This window comes from Montipora capricornis, chromosome 8, assembly GCF_036669925.1.
Source record: "Montipora capricornis isolate CH-2021 chromosome 8, ASM3666992v2, whole genome shotgun sequence".
In the NCBI taxonomy this organism is placed as follows: Eukaryota; Metazoa; Cnidaria; class Anthozoa; order Scleractinia; family Acroporidae; genus Montipora; species Montipora capricornis.
Window position 1 is genome coordinate 15,678,928 of NC_090890.1, and position 21,914 is coordinate 15,700,841.

At 38.3% G+C, this 21,914-nt stretch overlaps 1 protein-coding gene across 1 annotated transcript in view; it reads left to right on the plus strand.

The window, feature by feature from the left end:
* Nucleotides 1-21,914, plus strand: part of LOC138059530 (nuclear pore complex protein Nup85-like) — a 55,776-nt gene that overhangs the window by 18,927 nt on the left and 14,935 nt on the right. The window contains exons 8-22 of the mRNA XM_068905175.1: nucleotides 1,129-1,244; nucleotides 3,621-3,707; nucleotides 4,810-4,857; nucleotides 5,001-5,123; nucleotides 10,178-10,215; nucleotides 10,427-10,520; nucleotides 10,819-10,922; nucleotides 12,548-12,631; nucleotides 13,159-13,224; nucleotides 13,566-13,616; nucleotides 14,961-15,061; nucleotides 15,499-15,584; nucleotides 15,662-15,693; nucleotides 17,685-17,785; nucleotides 18,913-19,012. Coding sequence (XP_068761276.1) covers nucleotides 1,129-1,244; nucleotides 3,621-3,707; nucleotides 4,810-4,857; nucleotides 5,001-5,123; nucleotides 10,178-10,215; nucleotides 10,427-10,520; nucleotides 10,819-10,922; nucleotides 12,548-12,631; nucleotides 13,159-13,224; nucleotides 13,566-13,616; nucleotides 14,961-15,061; nucleotides 15,499-15,584; nucleotides 15,662-15,693; nucleotides 17,685-17,785; nucleotides 18,913-19,012 — 1,231 coding nt within the window. The remainder of the gene's footprint in view (nucleotides 1-1,128; nucleotides 1,245-3,620; nucleotides 3,708-4,809; nucleotides 4,858-5,000; nucleotides 5,124-10,177; nucleotides 10,216-10,426; nucleotides 10,521-10,818; nucleotides 10,923-12,547; nucleotides 12,632-13,158; nucleotides 13,225-13,565; nucleotides 13,617-14,960; nucleotides 15,062-15,498; nucleotides 15,585-15,661; nucleotides 15,694-17,684; nucleotides 17,786-18,912; nucleotides 19,013-21,914) is intronic.

Sequence of the window (21,914 nt, forward strand, 5' to 3'; positions counted from 1 at the left end):
GTAGAGTGATTAGAGAAACTATGATGAAACTGTAAAACACATTATTTTCAAATGTGCTGTGATTCATGCAATCCAAAGTGACTTAAGTAAGCTTCCCATTTGCTTCAAGCCATAGCACTGATTATAGTTCTACAGACAGTTGTTGATGAGTATCAGGACAGATTAAGTAAGTTACAATTTCGTTTCTTTCTGCATACAATTTAGGCTGATGTAACCTGGAATGGCAGGCAATAAAATCTCACTCCATTCTGGCTGGCATTAAAAAAACAGGCAATTTTAAAAATAACAGCCAACTACTTGCCCCTTTTGCAGCTGGGTTTCTTAATTATCCCTTTTTTAAGTGTTTATTTCAATGTTATTGTTTACTTTTCCTTTCCAAAGAAGAAAGGAAAGATCTAAAAGTGGACAGTCTGCATTTCAGTTTTGCAAATTTGTTGACACAATCAAAGTAATCAGTTAATTAATCCATCTAAGTTCTGATCCAATCTAGATAATTCAATCCATTTTTGCACTGAACCAGATCAGGAATTGGTGATATAGATATTCTGAGGCAGAACCCAAATCTAAGACAGCAAGATGTAGAAAGCACTGTGTTAGATGCTTGTCTGCATTCAACATGAAGACTGATAAAAGATGAATGTTTGTACTAATGTTATATATGCTCCAAAAGGGCAGTTAAATGTGGGTCAGACTCACAGAATTCAATGGCAAAACCAATTTTATAATTTATGGCAATTGTTTCACTCTCTGCGAAAGCCCAGTACATTGATTTTGTAAATGAACTTCCATGGAAGAGTGGGGCAGATTCTATACTCGTGGGTTTTTTTTTTTTTTTTTGGAGGGGGGGAGGGGGGGGGGGGGTGTGGATGAGTAATATGTGGCAAATGAACTACTGACCTGACGTAGCAGGGAAGTGGTAGACCATGTTATTAAAATATGTATAATTTTGTTTTCTTTCCTGTGACCTGTGAATACAGTTCATTTGAATTTTGGATGCCTCATTTTTAAACTGTCATATTCGTTTTGTCATTATCAAACTAAGAAGTCTTGTTTACACCACAGCATAGTAGTTGTTAAAATAAATAGCAGGCTGGTGGGTTCTCATGACAGCCCTCTCATTTTCCTCAGGTGGAGCTGTTTTGCATCATCTGTTGGAATGGGTGCAAAATGGACATGCTGATAAATATGTCGGTGATATACTTCAACATTCTATTCCTCACGACAGTCCTTCGTATTGGCCTGCGGTAAGTAATGAACATGTCTATGTAGAATAGAATGGAAAAGACTGGATGAGAACAGAATAGAATAGAATAGAATAGATTAGATGGCTTGGCTAATTATATAATCACCCTTCCTTGCAGTCTTGGGGACTTAATTTATGAAGGGTGCAACTTACAATGTCATGCCAAAAGCATAGATAAGACACCTCTGGCAGCCATTACATATATCTTGGGTATAATAATTGCTGGGAGCCAGTAGGCGAGCAGCAACACTAATCTTGACAGTCTCCCTGTGTGCCACATTCCAGGAAAAATCTTGATTTCTTGATTATGTGTCTGTCTGTCTGTCTGTGTCTGTCTGGATGATTTTGACATCATTCTCTACCAATCTTCCAGAGAGACGAAAGTGGCTTCCACAGTGGAGGAAGAAACAAATGGGATTTTAGTTGAAATAACAGAAAATTTACATTGAGAGCTTCTTTAGAGCCCAATTTCGATCATGAAATATCCGCGGAAGGTCGATTTCTCTGAAATTTGAAAGGGAGATTGCTAAACAGTGGAGAATATATCTTTGCTACCAATAAAAATCCCTGCTCCAGAATAATGTGACTTGTTTCATGAGTGATGTGATGTTTATCTTTAGTTTTATGAAGAAAATTTTGACAGGGACAATTAAATTACAAAACATTTCTACTTAATTAAAGAACATTAACCATTTATTTGAACATACACACAGAAGATGCAACACTTAGAAGGAAATAATATTTTATGTGAATACTTGGAAAAAAATTCGCAAAAGAGTTCATAATTCAGTTATAAGACATTTTTTAATATGCATTTGAGTCAATAAAAAAGATTGTTGTCTTAAATCATTGAATTGTTTCAGTGTATTAAATACAACTGCCACCGCTTAAAGTTGTGCAAAATTAATATTACTCAGTACTTCCACATCTTCTCACTTCACCTGCAAATGCAACAACTAGTTTTAATGTTTATTTTAAAAAAAAACTGTGTCACTTGGAAAAAGAGGTTTTCTTTTTGCAGCAGAGAAAGATGATTTTTAGGGATTTTACTCTGACTTTTCCCTACAGCTGTAGCTTGATCAGTGACTTAGAATACAAAATATATTTTTCCTTTTTAGATCTCATTTTACTTGTTCTATAGTTACTAATAAGTAAAATTTCCTCATGAAGGATTTTTATCACTTGTAGGGGAAAGTAAATTAATATGTAATTCTTCAGACAGAAATTTCAACATAAATTATGATAATTTTATTACTATTGTAATTATTTCAGAATCTTGTTGCAAATACATTGTACAACCTATTTCAAGTATTGTTATAATGTCGTGTTTCTGTAATTTTGTAAAGTGACAAGGTGTGATTTAATGGAGTGTTTATTACTATTGTTGTGGGCAAAATCGGAAACCGTTGCTGCCGCTGTATTGTTACATGCACCTGGAAGAAAGTGATCTGTCTCACATGTGGCAGGTTTTTGGTAGGGTGGGCAAGTCATATGCAGAATTTTAAAACTTGTTCTCTCGTATGGAGATTGGTTTATATTTCTTTTTGTGGCTCTGAAGATCTGCACATGGTCTTAGTTGTTCAAAAGCTGTATGTTAAAGTGCTACTATGACCAAAAAAAATTTTTTTTTCCCTTTTCAAAACTATGTTAACTAAACAGTAACTGATCGAAGTTTTAAGCCTTGATTTCAAAAAGACACCTGATGGGAGTGTTTATCGTAACTGGAGTTTTCCTATTTAATGGTCCGCCACTACTAACTTTAAAATCTTGAGAGAGCTGGATCAAGGAGAAAATGACGTCAAAGACTCAATAGTGTAAGAATGCAACGCATGTGTACGCGGCTGAATTAATATGCAGCATGGAGTTTCGCACTTTCAGACTTTTAAACTCATGTTTTGCATATATATAATAAGCTGCGTTTACACGCTGAAATTTTAAGCTAGTGAGTAAATGACATCACTTTTCCTTGGATCCAAACCTCTGATGCCCATTCGGTCAGTTTGGAATGTGAGTAATGGCGGACCGTAAAAACCAAAACTTACACTCAAGTACATGTAAATAGCCTTTGGATGAAAATCAAACCTTAAAATTTTGCGAGTGTTGAGCAATCACACTTTCAAAATCTGAAAAAAAAAAAAGAAGTGATTTTTTTTTATCATAGTATCACCTTTAGCTTTCTTGACTTTGTACTAACTAAAGATACCTGTGGTATTTTCTTAATCCTGCATATAGGTACATTAACTCACAAGATTATAGTAATATTATGATGTTAATTCTATTAAACATGTCATTTTAATGATTTTTTTTCTGAACACTTAAAAAATGTAAAAAATAATCACACTAAATTAAAAAATGGTCTGTTATTTTACCATGATAGATTTACTCGTTGGTACTTCAAGGTCGTGTGAATCATGTGCGTGAACTTCTTGCTGACCATCCTGACAAACAGACTGGAGAGTATGATGTGAGTTCATTTGTCAACTTATTAAAGACTGCAAGTACTTTAATTGGACTGATTTCTTTAGTATATAACTAACAGTATATTACAGATCATGGCATGCAGCAGCTGTAAATTGGTAAGCTTAAGCCAATCACGGTCCTAGTGCCTGTGTGTTTTTGGTTAGCTGTGTGGAGTTTGCGGTGTGATTATCCAACAAAAATAGCTTTAAAGGCTAGATCTTAGGCTTGTGACTTGTGACTTACCTTCAATCTCTGCCCCCTATAGATTTCCCAATTTCATTCTAAGACCGTTTAGATTTTAGCCCCATAAAATTGGACAACTTTCACCATTCATTGAGTTCTCCAAAAGAAATTATTATTTATTACGAGTTCAAGGAAGTACTTGACTACCTTTTTTTGTTTTCCACTAATCATTAAAAATTACCTCAGGCAGTAGGTGCAAGATGTGATTGGTCAGTTTTGCAGGCCTTAATCTACTTTATGTGTAGCCTCCCACACAGACGTCCTTAGGGCTTTGTTGTGCACTCCCCCACAAACATCTTCTGAAACATTCCTCTCCCTTTGCTCGTTTGGATCAGCTGCACATCAGATAAAGATTTTTTGAGAGCCAATCAACATCAAATTGTTAACTCAACAAGGTCGAGTACTTTTGCTGCATTGTAAACAGATTCCAACTCCTTGCTTCAGGCATGGAAGAAACTCAAAAAAAAAAAAATCATCAGCAACAACTAAGTACTGCATTTTCTTTGCAGTTTTCCTGTAATTCCTAGTGCAAGTGTTTAGGAGAAGTTCAGTGGATGTGGCAGGCTTAATTGAATGTGCCGTGTGCAAATAGATTTAAGCATGCAACCCTTGGTTGCAGGGCTGGAAATTAACAAAAAAATTCAGTCACAATTTTGGGACAAGATACTGTCTTCCAAAAGGTGTTAGAAATATCATACTAATCAACCTTGTTTTCTTGTGCCATACTTTCATCTACTTACAATTCCTTGTTTCTTCACACTGGAACATGGGTGGTAATTATTGTAAAATCACTGTTGACAGTAACAGTAAGGGCCTTGAACTTGGTTACTAAGTAAATATTATTCATCTCTATTTAATAACAGGATTTTGAAAGCATGGATGAACTTCTTCGCAAAATGCCTATGTACCAGGTATAGTTATGTAATTGATTGAACTTACATGTAAAAACCAAAGTGCTGCCCCTTATAAAGTAATGTAATAAAGTAATGTATTTTCTGACAGTAGCGTTTGGTTAACTTGAATTTGATCCTGTCCTGTAATGTAAAACCTACAGTTGTACATGGGACAGACCTTGCAAGAGTTCACCATGAAGTGGAATCATTGGCAACAGGAATGCAAGCATCGTCTGAAGAATGAAACCTATGCTGGGAATCCCCACTTGAACACATTGTGTCAGGTACATACAAGAACATTTGGTATTTTTTGCAAGCATCTTTGAAGACTGTTGGCTACTCTTTATCTATCGTAAATGGTGGCCAGGCCTAGTGGTTAGCGTCCTGGACTCCTGATCTCAGGGTCACTGGTTCCAGGCCTAGCACTGTTGTTGTGTTGTTTCCTTGGACAAGAATCTTTACTCCACAATGTCTCTCTCCACCCAGGTGTATAGTGATTTATCCAGTGGATAGTGCTATCCATCATTTGAACAACTGGGGCCTGGGGGGTAACCCTGCGATGGACTAGCATCCCATCCAAGGGGGAGCAATGATACTCTCAGTCACTTCATATTACGGAATTGGGGATACGTTCTGTACGCGTGGGCCACTTGGCCTGAAAACGACTAAAACAGCACATAAATCACATCTAAGCTATTAATAATGTACCCCTCCTCCTCCCTCCCTTTAATGGTGTGTTTACCAGTTGGTTTTTGCACTCGAACCCACAAACATCAACATTGAAGGGGAAGAGGGGACAAATTTCCATCTCTGTTACAACATTTGGGATTGAGACAGGGGGTGCTCCAGGACAAGCTCTCAGTCTCCCAGTAATGCATTTTGTGTAATAATAAATGGTCTTGCCATTGCACCGTTTGTCATAATTTGGTTCTTACAAGTACTTATTTGACTATTTGATGTTATTGGTGGCTTTTGTACAAGTTCTTAGCAAGCTTTAGGCCAGGTTTATATTGTATTAAGGGTCACTGTTCCATGAGAACTGCTTTGTGATATTTTTGTCCAAGAAAATTGTCTGGTGTCGATGATATTTAATTAGTTTGGCTCGTTGGTGATAATATTATTCTCTTTGCGGTAACACATAAGTTTGACCTTTTGGCCTTTACTGGGCTTCATTTCTTGATTGATATTTATTTGTCAGTGATAGAAATGAGTATTGAATGGCTTCATGTTGGGTCAACAACTTTGTGTTATTTAACACTCATTACAGTTATCTTGTAAGGGTAGGTTAAGTCTGCTTACGAGCCAAGTGGTCCATTAGGCCTGAGCTTATCCGGTTTCTGTAGCGTGAAACGACTTGGAGTATTTCTACTCCCCCGTGGATGGGATGCTAGTCCATCGCCGGTACCCATTTATACACCTGGGGGGATAGAGGCATCGTGAAAGTAAAGTGTCTTGCCCAACAACACAACACAATGTCCCTGGCCAGGGCCCAAACCCAGACCACTTGCTCTGGAGGAGTCAGGCGCACTAACCATGAGGCCACTGCGCCTCCCACACTGACACAGTAGCTTGTGCCTTGTGCGCCTTTTGTATGTTTCTTTATTAGCTCTACAGGGGGTAGTTTTGTCATTTATGCTCTAAGGTGTTTTCTTGTCTCTGTTTCGCAAACTACTTCTTCAGTATTGTTTTAATCTGGAGTTTTTGTTCAGCTTTTGGACCGGAGTTACTAAAATTTCATTTTTGAAAAAGTTCTAAGCATCTTGGTTTTCTGAGAATAGCAACCACCAAATCCCTTGGGCTTTGAAATATGCAAGAGATGAACTTCTGGCCTCCTGTTTTTTAACAACCTCTGCTTGGTCTCTCTCGCATTAGCAGAAGAGCTGTTATGTCTGCAATAAATTATGGCAGCAGTGCTCGACGTTGCGACCACTGAGGTCGCCAATGCGACTGGATTTTATTGGCTGGCGACTAAATTTTCACACTTAGTCGCCAGCCTGACAACTAAGATATTATATTGTTATTATTATTATTATTATTATTATTATTATTATTATTATTATTGTTATGTGTTAAATTTGTAAACCTTTCCATGAGCTCCCTTGGTGTTTTCTCTAACGAATGCTCTACGTACTTAGAAATGATGAATGACGTTGGCATTGACAAAACGCAACAACACTATATAATCAAAAAAATGATAAATCTAGCCATTACAGCGACATATTTCATCTTCTGTCGTAGAAATAAGACTTTGGATAGCCTAGACTTAATAAAACTTTAATTTTTGTTTTTTTCTTAATTTGATTCATTTGTAAATACAGTATACAAGTATATTACTCAATTTCAAGTAGCCAGTTGTTAATTGCCCATACATAGAGAGATTTGCAACTGTATTCGAAGACAAATAAAATTTGCATTATTATTATTTTGTTATTTTTTATTTTTTATTTTTTAATTTTATTTTATTCATTGAATGAGTGCAATGGATGTCCAATAGCGGACTATAGTTCATGTAGCCTTTAAAAAACAGTGGTGACTTCATTTCAGAAGTGACATCCAAGATTTTTTTAAAAACTCCAAATTTTATTTGGAAAGTGTACATAATAGATTTTGAATACAGAAAAAGCATTTACAACTTTAAAATATATAAACAAGCTATAAAATGCAATGACCGTGGTCCACGTACATGTGTGCATGTAGACCAGTATGCCTTGTGTTTACTCGGTACTATAATTGGTTTCCACCTTACGGGTGTAGCGTAGCACTTTTTCCATTGACAACTGTAATTCTCACCCCGCGTCCACACTAGTGTGTTTTCGAAAACCTCCTTTTATATAACCGTCCACAGTGAAACGATCGAAAACGTAGGTTTTTGAAAACGCTTTTGAAAAAGGAGACGTTTGAAAGTGGAGGTCTATCGTTCTAGTGTGGACGGCGAAAACAGAGGTTGTCGAATACGTGTGAAGTCATAATCTCATGCATGCCTTACACTTTCCGCGTGCCAAGACGTAAAAAAAGCCTGGTAACAAAAATGCATTTTCAAATCTCTGTTTTCAGTCTCCAGTGGACTGCCGAATACGATGTGAAACCGCTAGTGTGGCGTAGATCTTTTAATCCGTCTTCATGGAGCCAGAGATTTTTGAAAACAGAGGTTTTCGAAAACGCATCTGTGTGGATGGGCCCCCAGAAATAATGTGAAAGAAAAGAAATTGTTGTTCATAAAGTATCGTGTTAGTAAAATTTTTAAAAATGTACCACTGTCACAAATGTCGCAAATTATTTAAATTCGTAAACAAACAAATATAAAGCTTAAGGTGATCCCCTTGTTTTGCACTGCGCATCTCACACTGCGGCGCATAACATTGCGACTTCGGAGATGGTGGCGTTTCAGCCCGGCCATCTGAAGAAAGGCAATAAAGGCCACTTTTGATGTTCAAGAGCTTTTAAGAGTAATCGTGATAACTCTTCTCGGTTAAGGTGTTGTTGTTTTGGAACTCACCCAAGTCCTTTCGTGGAAAATGATCATTTTGAAGCCGAAATTGCCCCTTTGCCATACATTATCATAGTGTTGCGAAGAAACGAGCACGGTGACGCCCCATTTTTAATGATTTTATTTACTCGTAATAGGCACACGGAAAACATAATATTATTTTAAGGAGGAAAAAAGTTGGATAGTAGAAGTTGTAGTATTTACATATAAATTATGTGAAACTGCATTTGGAGCCTGACACTGAGTACAAGGTGATGACTGTGGCGGTCTAATTTGCTTACATTTCTTTGCAAGATTGAGCAATTTCAAATCACTTTACTTAAAGATTATAGCCCGAACAAACAAATAAGTTCAAGTTTTCAGTTATACTCAGTAGCTTTTGCTACATCATAACAATTTTCCCGGTTGATCTAGTTTCGAACGCTTCTCGCGTAATTCGATAAAAAACACTTAGAATAAAGGGCATACAGCGCGAAAACAAGCACGGTGACCACAACTTTTTATTGCATTTTTTTACTGTCCTGTGTATGAGTATCAATTGTGCCAAGTTTGAAAAAAATCTGGATAGTACGTCATTTTCAAGGGAATTACCTTAATAGGTGATGTTACGGCTATGTTTGAGCACCTTTAGTTGAAACTTAGGAAGATACTATTTTTTTCGGTTTATGGTAGCCTCTCTTTTGTTAAAAAGTATACAGCCCGAAGGGCCGAAATTTTTTGCCAACTAAAATACTTGAGCTGGAGACCAATTCTAGACTCTAGGTGTGACTTTGAAAGTCGAGCACTGAGAAGTTATAGAGAAATCTTGCCATTTCAGCAAACATCAACATCTGGCATGGCCTTTAACACTTCAATTTCAGTGGCACGCTTTTTTTCCTCACATGAGATGGATGGACCAGATGGACTGGCTCCTAGCTGATTTTGCTTTTGCTTTTCCTTAGTTGCCATGGAAATTGTAGCTGTGTGCAGGTGCAAGCATCTGCATGGGGAGAAAGCTTAGAGTCGGCAAATGAAAGGCCTAATCGATGCCCTAAGCTCGACTTGACCACCAAAGTGCTAATCTTGTAAATTGTCACTTGACAAAATAATAACTTAATGTGGCTTCAATGCAGAGATACAGCATACATGTTTAATAAACTTCTTGTACACCAAGCTTGTTTAAAATTATTTTATTTTTTCAATTACCCTCTACAAGATTTTTCCCGTTGGGGCAGCTTAAGATACTGGCGTAAAGGTAGTGTGAAAAATTTGAGGTGGCCGTGAGCAATGTATTAAGTAAGTAAATAAGTAAGTAAAGCATTTATTTATACATGATAACTAAATTACAGCGGTGCTGATGTGGTTGTGTGTAAAATAAAGAACTAAGAATTAGAATTAAGAACTAAGAAATAAAAACCTACTAAAATTTACATGAGAAGTGAACTATAATATCACAAAGGAAACAATGAGCAATACAAATGAATTAAAAATTTAAAAATTCTGAAGTGCATTGATTTAGGAACAGTAGTTTTCTCCTATCTTAGCTGGAGTACAGTAGCTGGCAAATTTACATCCCTGACGGAGAATTTTGGCAGTGGAACCGAGATAAAAATGGCAAAGTTGTGAAGTAAACGTGGAGGAGATGTTTGTAAATCTCATGCCTCAGCAGCCTCATCAGTCAGTTTTGATATGTGTAGTGCGGGTATTGCTGACAACCTTTGTTACCAGGAAAATAATTCTACCAGTTAGGCAGGCTTGTGCTTTTATTGATTTCCAATGAGTTGTAGGTCATTGAAATCAATATAGATTTAGGTTCATTGCATTCTTTATAGCAAGCAGCCTATTTTACACTGCTTCCTTTGGTTTGTCTAGATACTTTGTGGTGAAGAAGAAGTATTCGATGAAATGCTGTAAGTTTCCAGATGACACATGCACGCATGAAAAACTAAATGGCAGACTTTACCTAGAGGTTATGTCGTTTTCAGAAAGAACCTAGCAGTGTAGCTGTGTATTGATGCGATGATTTGTTTTGTGTGGTCATTGATAACAATTGGGTAGACTTTTTTTTTTCATTTAACCCATTTGCAAGACTGATGTTGTGAAAATCTGCCTCTCTTTCAGTGAGTATTGTAAAACGTGGTATCACCTACTTGTGGCAAAGCTCCTGTACTGCAATCCAGCAATTAAGTCATTTGATCTGCAGTATCACACACAGGTAAACAAACATATGGTGTCATTAACCTTCATACACCAATGTTTCTAAATCCTTTACAAGTATGTCATTGTGTATTTGAAAAAATTTCGACCTTCAAACTCTCTTGCTTGCCCTAGAACCAAAAACTTGTTGTCATAGTCCAACTGGGACTCCAATGTCAAGGCTCATTTTGCCGTTAAGAAATGCAGCTTTGTAATGATATCACAGAGCAAATTAATTTTTTAACTGCTTCTGTAAAAGCCCACCAGGTGTAGTGTATGTTAGTTTTCTCAGCACTTTTTTGCTTTAATCTTATTAGTCCTGCATTGACAAGTTTGGAGGGAATGCTAATTTGCGCAACTTTGACAGAATACTGATGTCTGCCTTTGAATTTGATGTACATGCTGTCATCAAGGAGAGCAGGTAATAGTACATTCAGTTCCAAATTGAAGGGCCATAGACAAAACCCATCCCAAGGGAATTTAAATGTGTGTTTCATTTTTTATGATTTTAAAAATTTCATTCAATTTTCACGCAAAGAACAGCAGTTGCGAGATCAAAATAAGATGACAAACCACTGGTCACAAAGGATCAAACTTAAGACTGAGGGGGGATATTTTCATCCCATTTCACAAAGTTTTGGCTTACAGCATTGGACTTGTCATTCCATCATTTTAGTGCTGTTGATTTGTTGCAAAAGAACGAAGATTTGGCAAAAAAGCACAAGCCTCACTGAGGATGTTTTTGTGCGCAACATTCACCATTATAATATTGATTTTTTTCCTTGAATCTACCGTTCAGGTTAGTTCACCAGTAATTATGTTTTACAACAATGATTTCCCATTGAATATTATTATTACCCCCAGCTCGCTTGATTGCTTTAGTAATGGAGGAGCAAGGATGGCACTAATCACCTCCAAGCAATTCGCGAGCGGAATTTGCGCCTGAAAATGTTGTAATCTTTGCAGAAATAAATGAATTAAAATCACCTTTTTGGGCCATATTATCTCACTGTTTAACAATTATCCTGCTAAATCGCGCGGAATATCGCCTGATACTTAGCCCGACGAGGCCGTAGGCTGAGTTGGCTAAAATCAGGCGATATTTCGCAAGATTGAGCAGGATAATTGTTTTATTATTCAACACATTGATGACAAAGCACAATTTTGTATGTTTATCGGAAAAAAAAGCTGGAAAAACTACCATTTTTCTCCACGACACGCAAAATTACGTATATTGCAGGATATACGTTCAGTACGCACGGCGAATATTGAGCGCTTTAAGACCATATTTAGTATATATGTAATTATTAAATTTTCAACCTAATGCATAATGCTGATAATGCATTTCCCGTGCTCTGATTGGTTCACTCAACCTCAGTTATCAGCTCATATACCTTAGTTTGACCTTATATGGTAAATGATTGTGCTAAGCGTTGCTAAACTAAAATTCTTTTCGCCAGAAAGCAAAATTTCTCTCGGTCTAAAGCAAAAAATAAAGTTTTTGTGGATTCTGAAGCTTAGAAGTCCGCGAAAAGGTAAGAAACGTACAATCTTGGGATGAGCCTGCGTCTGTCTGACCACAAGTTATTACACAACATGGAATCTTCATCAAGTTTTTTCAATTTCACTAGGATGCAACAATTATCAAATCTTGGGCCCCAAATCCTACATATGTTGCTCAGAGGTGAATAGCAAAGGATATTTGGAGTTTTAGTAACCAATCAGAGCGTGCCTACCAATCTTTGAGTAGCCAATCAGAGCGTGCCTTCCATGCTATCCACTGTTTTAGTATATACTAATAATATTAGTATTATTGCAAGGTCAATGACTGGAAATTCAGCGTAAATGTTCAAAACTATGAATCTAGTCTAGTGTGATCTGGAGGCTTTGAAATGGCATTCTTGACTAATTAATTATTGATACTTTGGGAAGTATTGTTTTTTTTTTTCTGTCTTGGCCTTTTCAGAATTTGATCCAGTTATCCCTGTTGTCTTAACTTGCAAAAAGATGAATTTGAGATCTGACACTTCATTTTGTAATTTTCAGTGATGCCCTTGGTAACTGGTGGTTTGTAGCCCATTTAACTGACTTGCTTCATCACTGCGGCCAACTAGATACGCACCATATCAGGTAGGGAAGAATTTGCCTTGTAAGTCTACCATAAAAAATTTCCAACATAATTTTGCACTTTTAAAAGGTGCAACCAGTGCAGCGTAATTAATGCCACATCTTTTTTGGAAAATGACAGCAGCCAGAAATGAGGCATTTTGTCTTTTAGATTTATAGTTATTTGTCTTCACTCAAATACAGGGGATTGGCGTGAGCATTTGGTAAAACCCTTTGCTCAGACCCTCATATGTAGGGAACTGCTGTCCTTCGCTCCAGCTTAAGCTCCCTTGCATGCAAAATAAAGGGAAATCCATTTTGTGAATGGATCACCAGTTAGAAAAGCCAAGTCAAGTATTCATTTTAGGAGCTGGTACAAACTCTGAAGGGAAGGAAGCCCGACTGAGATCACCTGAAGGTCCAGCACATCTTCCGAAAGGCTGTGCCGATAACTGTATTTTTTTTGTCTGCAATTTGCCAAGTATTGTATTGTTACTGACTTTATGTAGAGTGTTACTTTTTTGCTGTGATTTCATTTGTGTTCATTTTAGTCATAGTATTAGCTTGAGAGAATTCCTTATACTGGAATATGCTGCTAGTCTTGTGTCAAATCACAGGTGAGACTTTTTTTAAATTGTAAATGTGCTTTTAGAATTTCTGGAACAGGACTTCACTTTTTACAATATCATTCGGTTGCCATAAAATAACGCCTTGTTGATTCTATTGATGCTCTATCAAACGATACAGTCAGCTTTGACCAAAAAATAAAAGCTAACTAACAGGTGCCCACTCCAGTATTTCTAGGATTTTGTATTCTATTTGTTTGAATGGTTCTAAGAATCGTTTATGGACAGAGGCTTATATTTGGAATGTGAGAAACGTTTTTATGATTCTTTGTTGTGGTTGACCAATTGTCGTAGGCAACTAAAAAAGTTACCTTTTTCCCCTTGATCTATAGTCTTTGGCGTGTGGCTGTGGACTATCTTCTACAGTGTCCGGTGTACGGAAGGTGGGTTTATCAAAATTGTGTACACATGTGATTTAATGATTTAAGTAAAGATAATTTTTAGGGCATATTTACCATTAAGAGATTTGTAAGACTGTAACTAAGGAGACAACAATTTTTGGTATTGGTTATAGTATGCATGTTTTAAAGTGCCCATAACCCCAAAATGTTTTTTTCGCTAAAATGAATCTTTGCACCTGTTCGAAACGCATTGCGGCCATTTTTTAACAAATCCTGCCATTTTATAGGCTTCGAAAATCCAAGCATCTTTAGTTCACGACCGAGTCAGAAGGGGAGTGGGTCTATTCCTGTTTTGACATTTCGAAGCCTATAAAATGGCAGGATTTGTTAGAAAAAGGAAAAAATGGCCGCAATGCGTTTCGAACAGGTGCAAAGATTCATTTTAGCGAAAAAAACATTTTGGGGTTATGGGCACTTCAAAACATGTCTTACAAATCTCTTACTGGTAAATATGCCCTAAAAATTATGGTATCTCTTTGCAAATTCTCGAACTTTTGCTCCATATCCATTCATTTCTGTTAATGAAAAGATTTTAAGGTGATGTTTTTCGACAAGACTGTCATGCAAATGAGCAGCAAAATTTTAAATTATTCCGTGAGTATTTCATTGCTATAGAGCGGTTTTCAATTGAGTGTCGAAAGTAATTAGCGAATTGCTTTGGTTTATAATTACTTCACTCAGTGATTGGTTCAAAGTTCTCGCGCCACTTTTTCAACCAATCAGAAGTGAAACCAAAACCAATTGTGGCTCGCGCGTGCACATTTTCCCGCGCTTTGTGTCGGCTACGTGTAATTACTTCGAGTTTTGATTGGTTTACTGGATTGTCTCCCGTCCTTTTTGATTGGCCAAAGTAATTACTTTGGTTTTGGTTTTACGACACTCATTTGAAAACCACTCTAACTGGTAAGGAAAAACAACACCTAGAGAAAATTTTAAAGATATATTCACTGTCGAAATCAGCAAGCTAGACAATAGCACTTGACAATATAATTAGGGTGATATCTTCTGTAAAACCGGAGCTATTTTCATTGCATTTATTGTGAGACTGACTTTCTTTTTTCGTGATTTAAAAGGCTCAACGATGACCTCTCCCCCTTCGCCACCCAAGACAATGATGTTTATAAAGAAACGGAAATAACCGAACTATCCCTCAAAAGTGTTTGTGAGGGAGGGGTTTAAAACTACTAGGAAGATTTTTAATTGAAGTAAATTGTTTAGACACTGAGAACTCAACAATTTTGTCCAGGACGTATAGAAAGGTGTCTGTGAGACAAGATACAAACTTGGATTTTGTTCTGAAGACTAATTGACACATATCTGTTTCAGAGCACATCTTGTGGAGTATATTGAACACCTTCCCCTTGAAACTGATAAAAAAGCCATGAAAGTGCTCAGACTTTGCGAGGATTTGGACATGTTAGCACAAGGTAGGAATGCGTTTTGTTGATGTTGATGTGGAACGCAGTGTTAAAAAAACTGGCGTGAGAAATAACACCTGAAAGTGTCCTGAAATCGGATTGAAGAGTAGCATTTAGCAACCAATATCCTCAAGCATTTCCCTACTCAGTCAATAAAACCAAAAGGCCAAACCACTGCTAACAGTGATTGGGTTGATAGCGCTCCATAGGGTTATGAGCATTTCCTGAGTGTTATTAGGCATGGCGTGCGGTAGATAATCGTTCATTTGCAGATTTCATTTTCTTCTCGGTCATTTAAAGACCCTTACGCGTGCCAGCATTCGACCCCAATTGATCCGTATTAAATCCAAACGGTCATCAGTTGACTTAACTTAGTCTTTTAAACTCTTCCCTCTGTACTTATGGATTCTATGGCTCTTAACTGACTCGTGTTTGTAATGTTGCAGCTCAGTCTATTTGCAAAACTATGAGCATGAAGGCAATGAAGTCTGGGAGATTAGGAGCTGCCTTGGCTTGGTGTCTCAGATCGAAGGTGAGGGAGGGATGGACTTCCTAGACGAATGTTACGAATTTCGACTGAAATGTTCTGATATCTTTTGTTCTTTCCAGGATTCCACTTTTGCTGCTTTTATTTCTGAAAGGTTTGTGTAGGAAGTCTTGTAAATGAGTGAGATAGGACGCAATGGAGGTAGTTAGCATCTGAAAAGATTTAGTAATTTGATTCTCATTCCATTGCATTCATGAGTACACAAACATAACCTGTTCTGTCCACAGGCAACCTATACATTGTGTGTTTTTCACCGTATTTGTCAATTAAAAGAGCATAGATCAAAGTTCATACATGCAAGGCCGTTTAGTTTTAGCTTCATATTTACGATATAGAAAACTATGCCACCCTCGAATCCAGTGTGTCTTTGGTAGTTCTGGCGGTTTAAATGGTATTTTGGGGGCCAGCGAGCAGAACAGAGGTAACCATGGAACCATGCATGATAAGGTTAACTCTGTTCTGCTCGCGGGCCCCCAAAACCCAACCTAAGTCACCGAGAATCGATCATTTGTCAGCATATACTTGACAGTTTCCTGAAAATCATAACTAGGCGCCAGACGGATGGAGTGACTACGGGATGCGAACGTTGGAGCTTAGCAACCGCGTACAGTGGACGCGAGTTCACCTTATCATCCATCGTTGAGCTGATCGAAACTTTGAGCGAATCCATCGATTTTGTGACAGCTCCTTTACCAATTGACCAGCCTTTACCTTAATGTAGTCAATCAGTGCAAGCGAAGGGTCACCTCGCAGCTCTTACAAGGTCTCACCTGATTGGAGACCACCCTTGAGGTTTAACAAAAGAACAAATAACAGAAACAATGGACCCTAGGCCTAAAACAAAAGGGCCATTGTTTCTGTTATTTGTTCTTTTGTTAAACCTCAAGGGTGGTCTCCAATCAGGTGAGACCTTGTAGGAGCTGCGAGGCTACCGCAAGCGAAAATGAAACTCGACCAAATATCATTTAAACCCGCCAGAATACCAAAGACACACTGGATTCCAGGTAGGCAGGCTACATTTTTTAAACATATTTTTCTAGATCGTAAATTCGAAGCTAAAATTGAACGGCCTTGTATGAACTTTCATTGTCGCTCTTTTATTTGATAAATGTGGTGAAAAACACACATTACGTCTGGGTTAAGTGTGGTCTGTCGACGTGTCTTGTGTTTTAGCTTTAACTGATTTCTCTTTTTCACTGGCAGAGTTCACATTAAGTATGAACTGAAGCATTCGTTTTGATATTGGAAAGCTCTCTTTTTTTGTAGCCAAAGATACAACGAAGTGTCTTTAACGTAGTTACATGTTTCAAGGAGGATTCGTCGTTTTGCAGTTAATTAAATAAAGCCTGGTTCCGGTGTATTCCGGCTTTATATTTCTTTGGAAATTTGACTGCAAATCGAGTGTTATCGTCCTTATTGTACCAGCGTCAAATTTGCGAGAAATTTCATCCTCCTTATTGAAATCCAATGAATTGTGGGACAGACGTTGAAAGGACATTGAGCAAAAGTTTGAAAACTCGATGTATATGTAAATTTTTCCACAATGAAGCGAACTTTTGAGCCGAACCCTGACAATTTGATTGCACGAAACTGGAAGCAACGCTCGGTGTAAGCATGCGTGCGACCTGTATAGGTAAAGTTAAGGTGGCTCATTCGAGTGCACGCGCGAGTAAAGCTACAGGCCAACACAAACGGATTTAAGTGACCATTAAACCGTGTGTGTACAATCAGTATCTTCGTTGTTTTCGTGAATAGGAGATGTCTGTTTATATCACATATGTATGAGAATTAGAAGAAAGGTGAGCGAAATTAGCGTTATTTGTTTATTTCTGGTGACCCACTTTGAATCGTGAGCTGACGGGAGCGGCTTTTAGAATTGCGTGTGTGGCTTACGCGCGCGCGCTCAGCTGAAAACCCTTTCGAGCCTTAAAGGTTTTTAGCTGTGTCAAGGACTTTAAACAATACTCTCCCTGTTGTGGCGATAAACCCTTACAATCTCACCTTCACTAAAACATGTTACTTACTTTGAACAAAACAGTTGATTTGACGTAAATGTTGCTCCTAATAAACCGTTTTTTTCCTCAGGTTTTTGGCAGAATACTGCCAGAGCGGTGGATTTTCAAACCTTGATTTGATTGACCATTTAGGATCCGCAATGCTCCTCAGTGATCGCCTGACTTTTCTTGGTAAGAAAGGAGATTACTGTCCATTTCTGCGCTCTCTACATGCGGTCTCTTTTTCCATGCGAAACCGCCTTATAAGAATAAGTTTTTATTCGGCACTTATAGGCAAAACTTATTGCCATGAAAAACGTTTTGGACTCCGATTCTCTTTATGAAGCAGGAGACTGAAGTAGCCAGTTCGACGTCGGTCCAGATGCACGCAGTTTTTAATAGGCGTCACGAAGTGTCCCCTTGCTCTTGTCCTCAACTCTAACATCGCTCGTGTTTAGGAATGCAAACAATTTGCGTCATGAAGTTGCCTCTAGACTCTGCTTCTCAAGAAAGTATGAACAACTTCACTGACCCAAACCTGAATAGAACCCTTACCCTAACACTTACTTATTGTTGAAAATAGGCCAGGTTGCAAATGCTTAGACTAAACGGGTTAGATATCAAAATTGTGCGTGCACGTGACCTATTTACCTGCATCTCTGATCCTCCTGCTCCACGGCCCTTGAAGCCTCCGCGGTCTAATAAAAAACTTCGCATATTTACTCTGCCGTTTCTAGTTGTAAGTTACTAAATTTTCGACCTCGGATATTGCTTTCTGATTGGTTCACTCAATCTCGGTTATCGGCTCATGTACCGCATAACCTAATATGGAAACTGATTGTGTCAAGTGTTGCCGTGCCAAGCTGAAATTTAATAAAAGGAAAGGAAAGGAAACGAACTTTGTTTAAGTGTCTAATCTTTTAGTGTAGGAGCACTAATTGGGGACATTGTAAATTGAAATTAACAAATCAACGCAAATCAAATCAAATTTTTTTGAGGAGAGGTGAAAACCGGAGTAGTGTACCCGAAGAAAAACCTCTTGGTGCAGAGTAGAGAACCAACAAACTCAACCCACATATGACGGCGAGTCTGGGAATCGAACCCGAGCCACATTGGTGGGAGCACTCTCTCACCACTGCGCCATCCCTGCATGAAAATTTAATGAAACAATTATTCCATTCGTGCTTGCTGGATATGAGACTGGTTTTAGCCAACTCCTATCCTACGCGCGCTCGTGGAATGATATAGTGTTAATTGCATGTAAAGGCAAATGTGGTTCACGTGTTGTTGACCGTTTTGTCATTCATTTTCTGCAACAGGGAAATACCGCGAGTTTCATATGCTGTACGAAGAGGGCAAATTCCATGAAGCTGCACACCTGCTGATTTCACTGCTAACATCAAAGCTTGCTCCGCAAAGGTAAAACTAATCAATATCTCTTCGCCAGCTACTGCCCTTTTGGGGCTTTACAAGGGTATAGTGAAGTAACCTTAAGCCCATTTTCTGTCTACAGGGCCTATGCCTTATGTCACTCACTTATGGGCTTCAAGGTTCTTATGCCATTTCATATTAGTCGCGTAGGATTAATTTTCTGTTGGTTTCCGGGCAACATAATGGAAAGGTCTCGCGGGAAACTCAGTATACTTCTATTTTGAGGATTCTAAAGCATTACGTTCCACCTAAGAGGCTTGGCGTTAAGGTGATTCGCTTGTTTTGGACCGGGCATCTCATACTGCGCATAACATTGCGATTTCGAGGAGATGGCGGCGTTTCACGCGCCGGCCATCTGAAGAGAGCCAACAAAGGCCGCTTTTGCTGTTCAAGAGCTTTTAAGTGCAATCATGATAAGTTTAGAACTCGCCTCAGTCCTTTCGCGGAAAATGAAAACCACCAACCGAGCCAAACTCCTGCCATGAGTTGTTCATTTATCAAAGATGTTTCAAAGTAAAAGAGAAGTTAATTACTTCGATTTCGTTACGTTATTCGAAAAGAATGTCAGGAAAGCGAAAACACCGCTTGAAAAGAATTTTTTTTTTCGTCTCGTACATTTTTTGTCCGAAGAAACGCACGCTCAATTTTGATATCCAACTCAAAGTGTCCCTTTAAGTCTAAGCAATTGCCACGTATTTCCAATAGTGTTACAGTTTGTGGAGAAAATGTTATTTGTACGTGGAGGTATTTAAATCTTTTAGCTTTTGGTCGTGAATGGAAAGCAACCATCACTGAAAACGATTGGAAACTTCGCCTACAATTCAACTATTAAATTCTAAATTTTAAGAAGTGTTTCAATCTCATGACGTGGAGGAACATTTCTCACCTTGTTTTCTCAAATTATCTGACATTATGTTCGTTCGGTAGCGATTACATGTGACAAGATAGTGTCACGAACTTGAAATCTTCAAGATAATGTGCTTTTGACAAAACATATTGGTCACACTTAGCGTAGCGAGCATTTCTCACCAAGTACAAATCTTAAAAACAATTACTTCCTGACATATTTTTTAGACAACGGTGTGAGAAATGTTGAAATACTGAGAAAAACTGGTTTTATGATAAGTGGTACATAATATCACAGGTTAGGGACGTGTTCAAATGAATTTTTGATGACTAAACCCATTAGAAATCGAGGAATCACTGGTGAGTGAATATGCAGTTAGCCCGGCCCCCCCCCCCCCCCCCCGCCCGGGGCAGTTAGCATTACTCCCTCAACTTTTCCTTGCGTGCGTTTGTGATAATGATTAGGCTGATTTAGCAACAGAACGGGAACGTCAGTGGCGACGTCGCGCGCAGCAAAACTACCAATGAGAATTTAGAATAGAGAAGAAAAGAGTGGAGTCTATTCTATTCTGAATTCTCATTGGTGTTTGTTCTGCGCGCGCCGTCGCCACTGACGTTCCCGTTCTGTTGCTAAATCAGCCTATATTATGTTGCAAAGCAGCGCCCACGAGGTTACTAGTGTTGTTTTTCCTCCTTTTTTTATGGGATTCCAAGAGCAGAAAAATTGCCAACGTACGTTCATCATTGCAGTATTTGTGGTGTCAGTTGAACCACCTTTTGACTTTTAATTTAAATATAAAAAATACGGTCTTACTACCGGCCTACTCTCTGTAATTCACTTGCCGTGGACGTTTTTTGTCATGTTTCAGTTCAATTCGACAGCAGATTATCATGGTAAACTTTCCAGTGACTTGCACGAAGTCGAGGAAATAGAACAAAAAAATACAAAGCAGCGTTATTTCTTTGATTCTTGTGAGGTCAGTTCGAGAGGCAGTAAGCCGGGTCAGGTCGCAGTTTAACTTTGCAAGGAAAGCACAAAAAAGTATCAGTATCTCTCACAGCGGTTTGCTACTTTAGTCTTTAAGGAGGGATTTAAACTGGGTGACCAGGATGCATTTTTCTGGTAACCAAAATCAAAAATCAGGGAATTAATATTTTCTCCATATGTAGGATACCGGTAGGACCCTCTTTTGTCTAATCCTGCTTGCTGAGTCGGATTTATCTTCTTCCCTCGAAAAAAAAATAATAATCGCCTTTGGGCGAGACGTGGTGTTATTGATCAATGTTTACTTTTCGATATTTTTAAAAATTCCGATTTCTCTCCAGGGAGTAAACGTGATCCTAAAGCTGACATAATGAGATTAGGGGGCGAAAGCCTTTTCATTCGGGCTCGTCGTTACGGAAGACTCGCGTTATTCGCCCGAAACTCTTCAGGGCCACTCTGTTTAGAAGAATGTGTGACGGTGCTTTTATGGCGCCTTCTCGGAGATGGAAGATGAGCTTTCCGTTCTTCTTCCTCCCGCTTTTGTCTTTTAGGGAGGAATGGTCGATAAAGTGTTCACTATCAAATGTTTCTTTTTTAAACTGAGCATAAGCTTTTTGCAATATAAGCGGATCGCAGTTTATATTTTTTCGGGAATGAACCTCCGGCTTAGTCCTTATTCCAGAAGAAGAAATTGTCATAGCCCTTATTCTATTCAGTGGATACTGATTCATTCCATAGCGCTATCCACCATTCGAATAACATGGGCTTTATCTAGCCTACATGAGCCGTACCCTCCCCCCGATAGAAAAGCTCCCGTTTTTCTTTTGGAGGGAAGTTACGGCTACACGTAGGCTAGGCTTCATCTTTTGCTGAGGGCATCCTCTCTATGGCTGAATAAGCGGACGTTACTCGCCCCTACATTAAAGGGGCACCCAACGAGAATATAGTTCAAAGCCACTTAGACATAACATTGTTAAACGTATTTTAGTATTTAAACGGTAGATATAGACATATTTTTATCGCCTAAAAATTTTTCATCTGTTCGGATTTCCTAGCTGA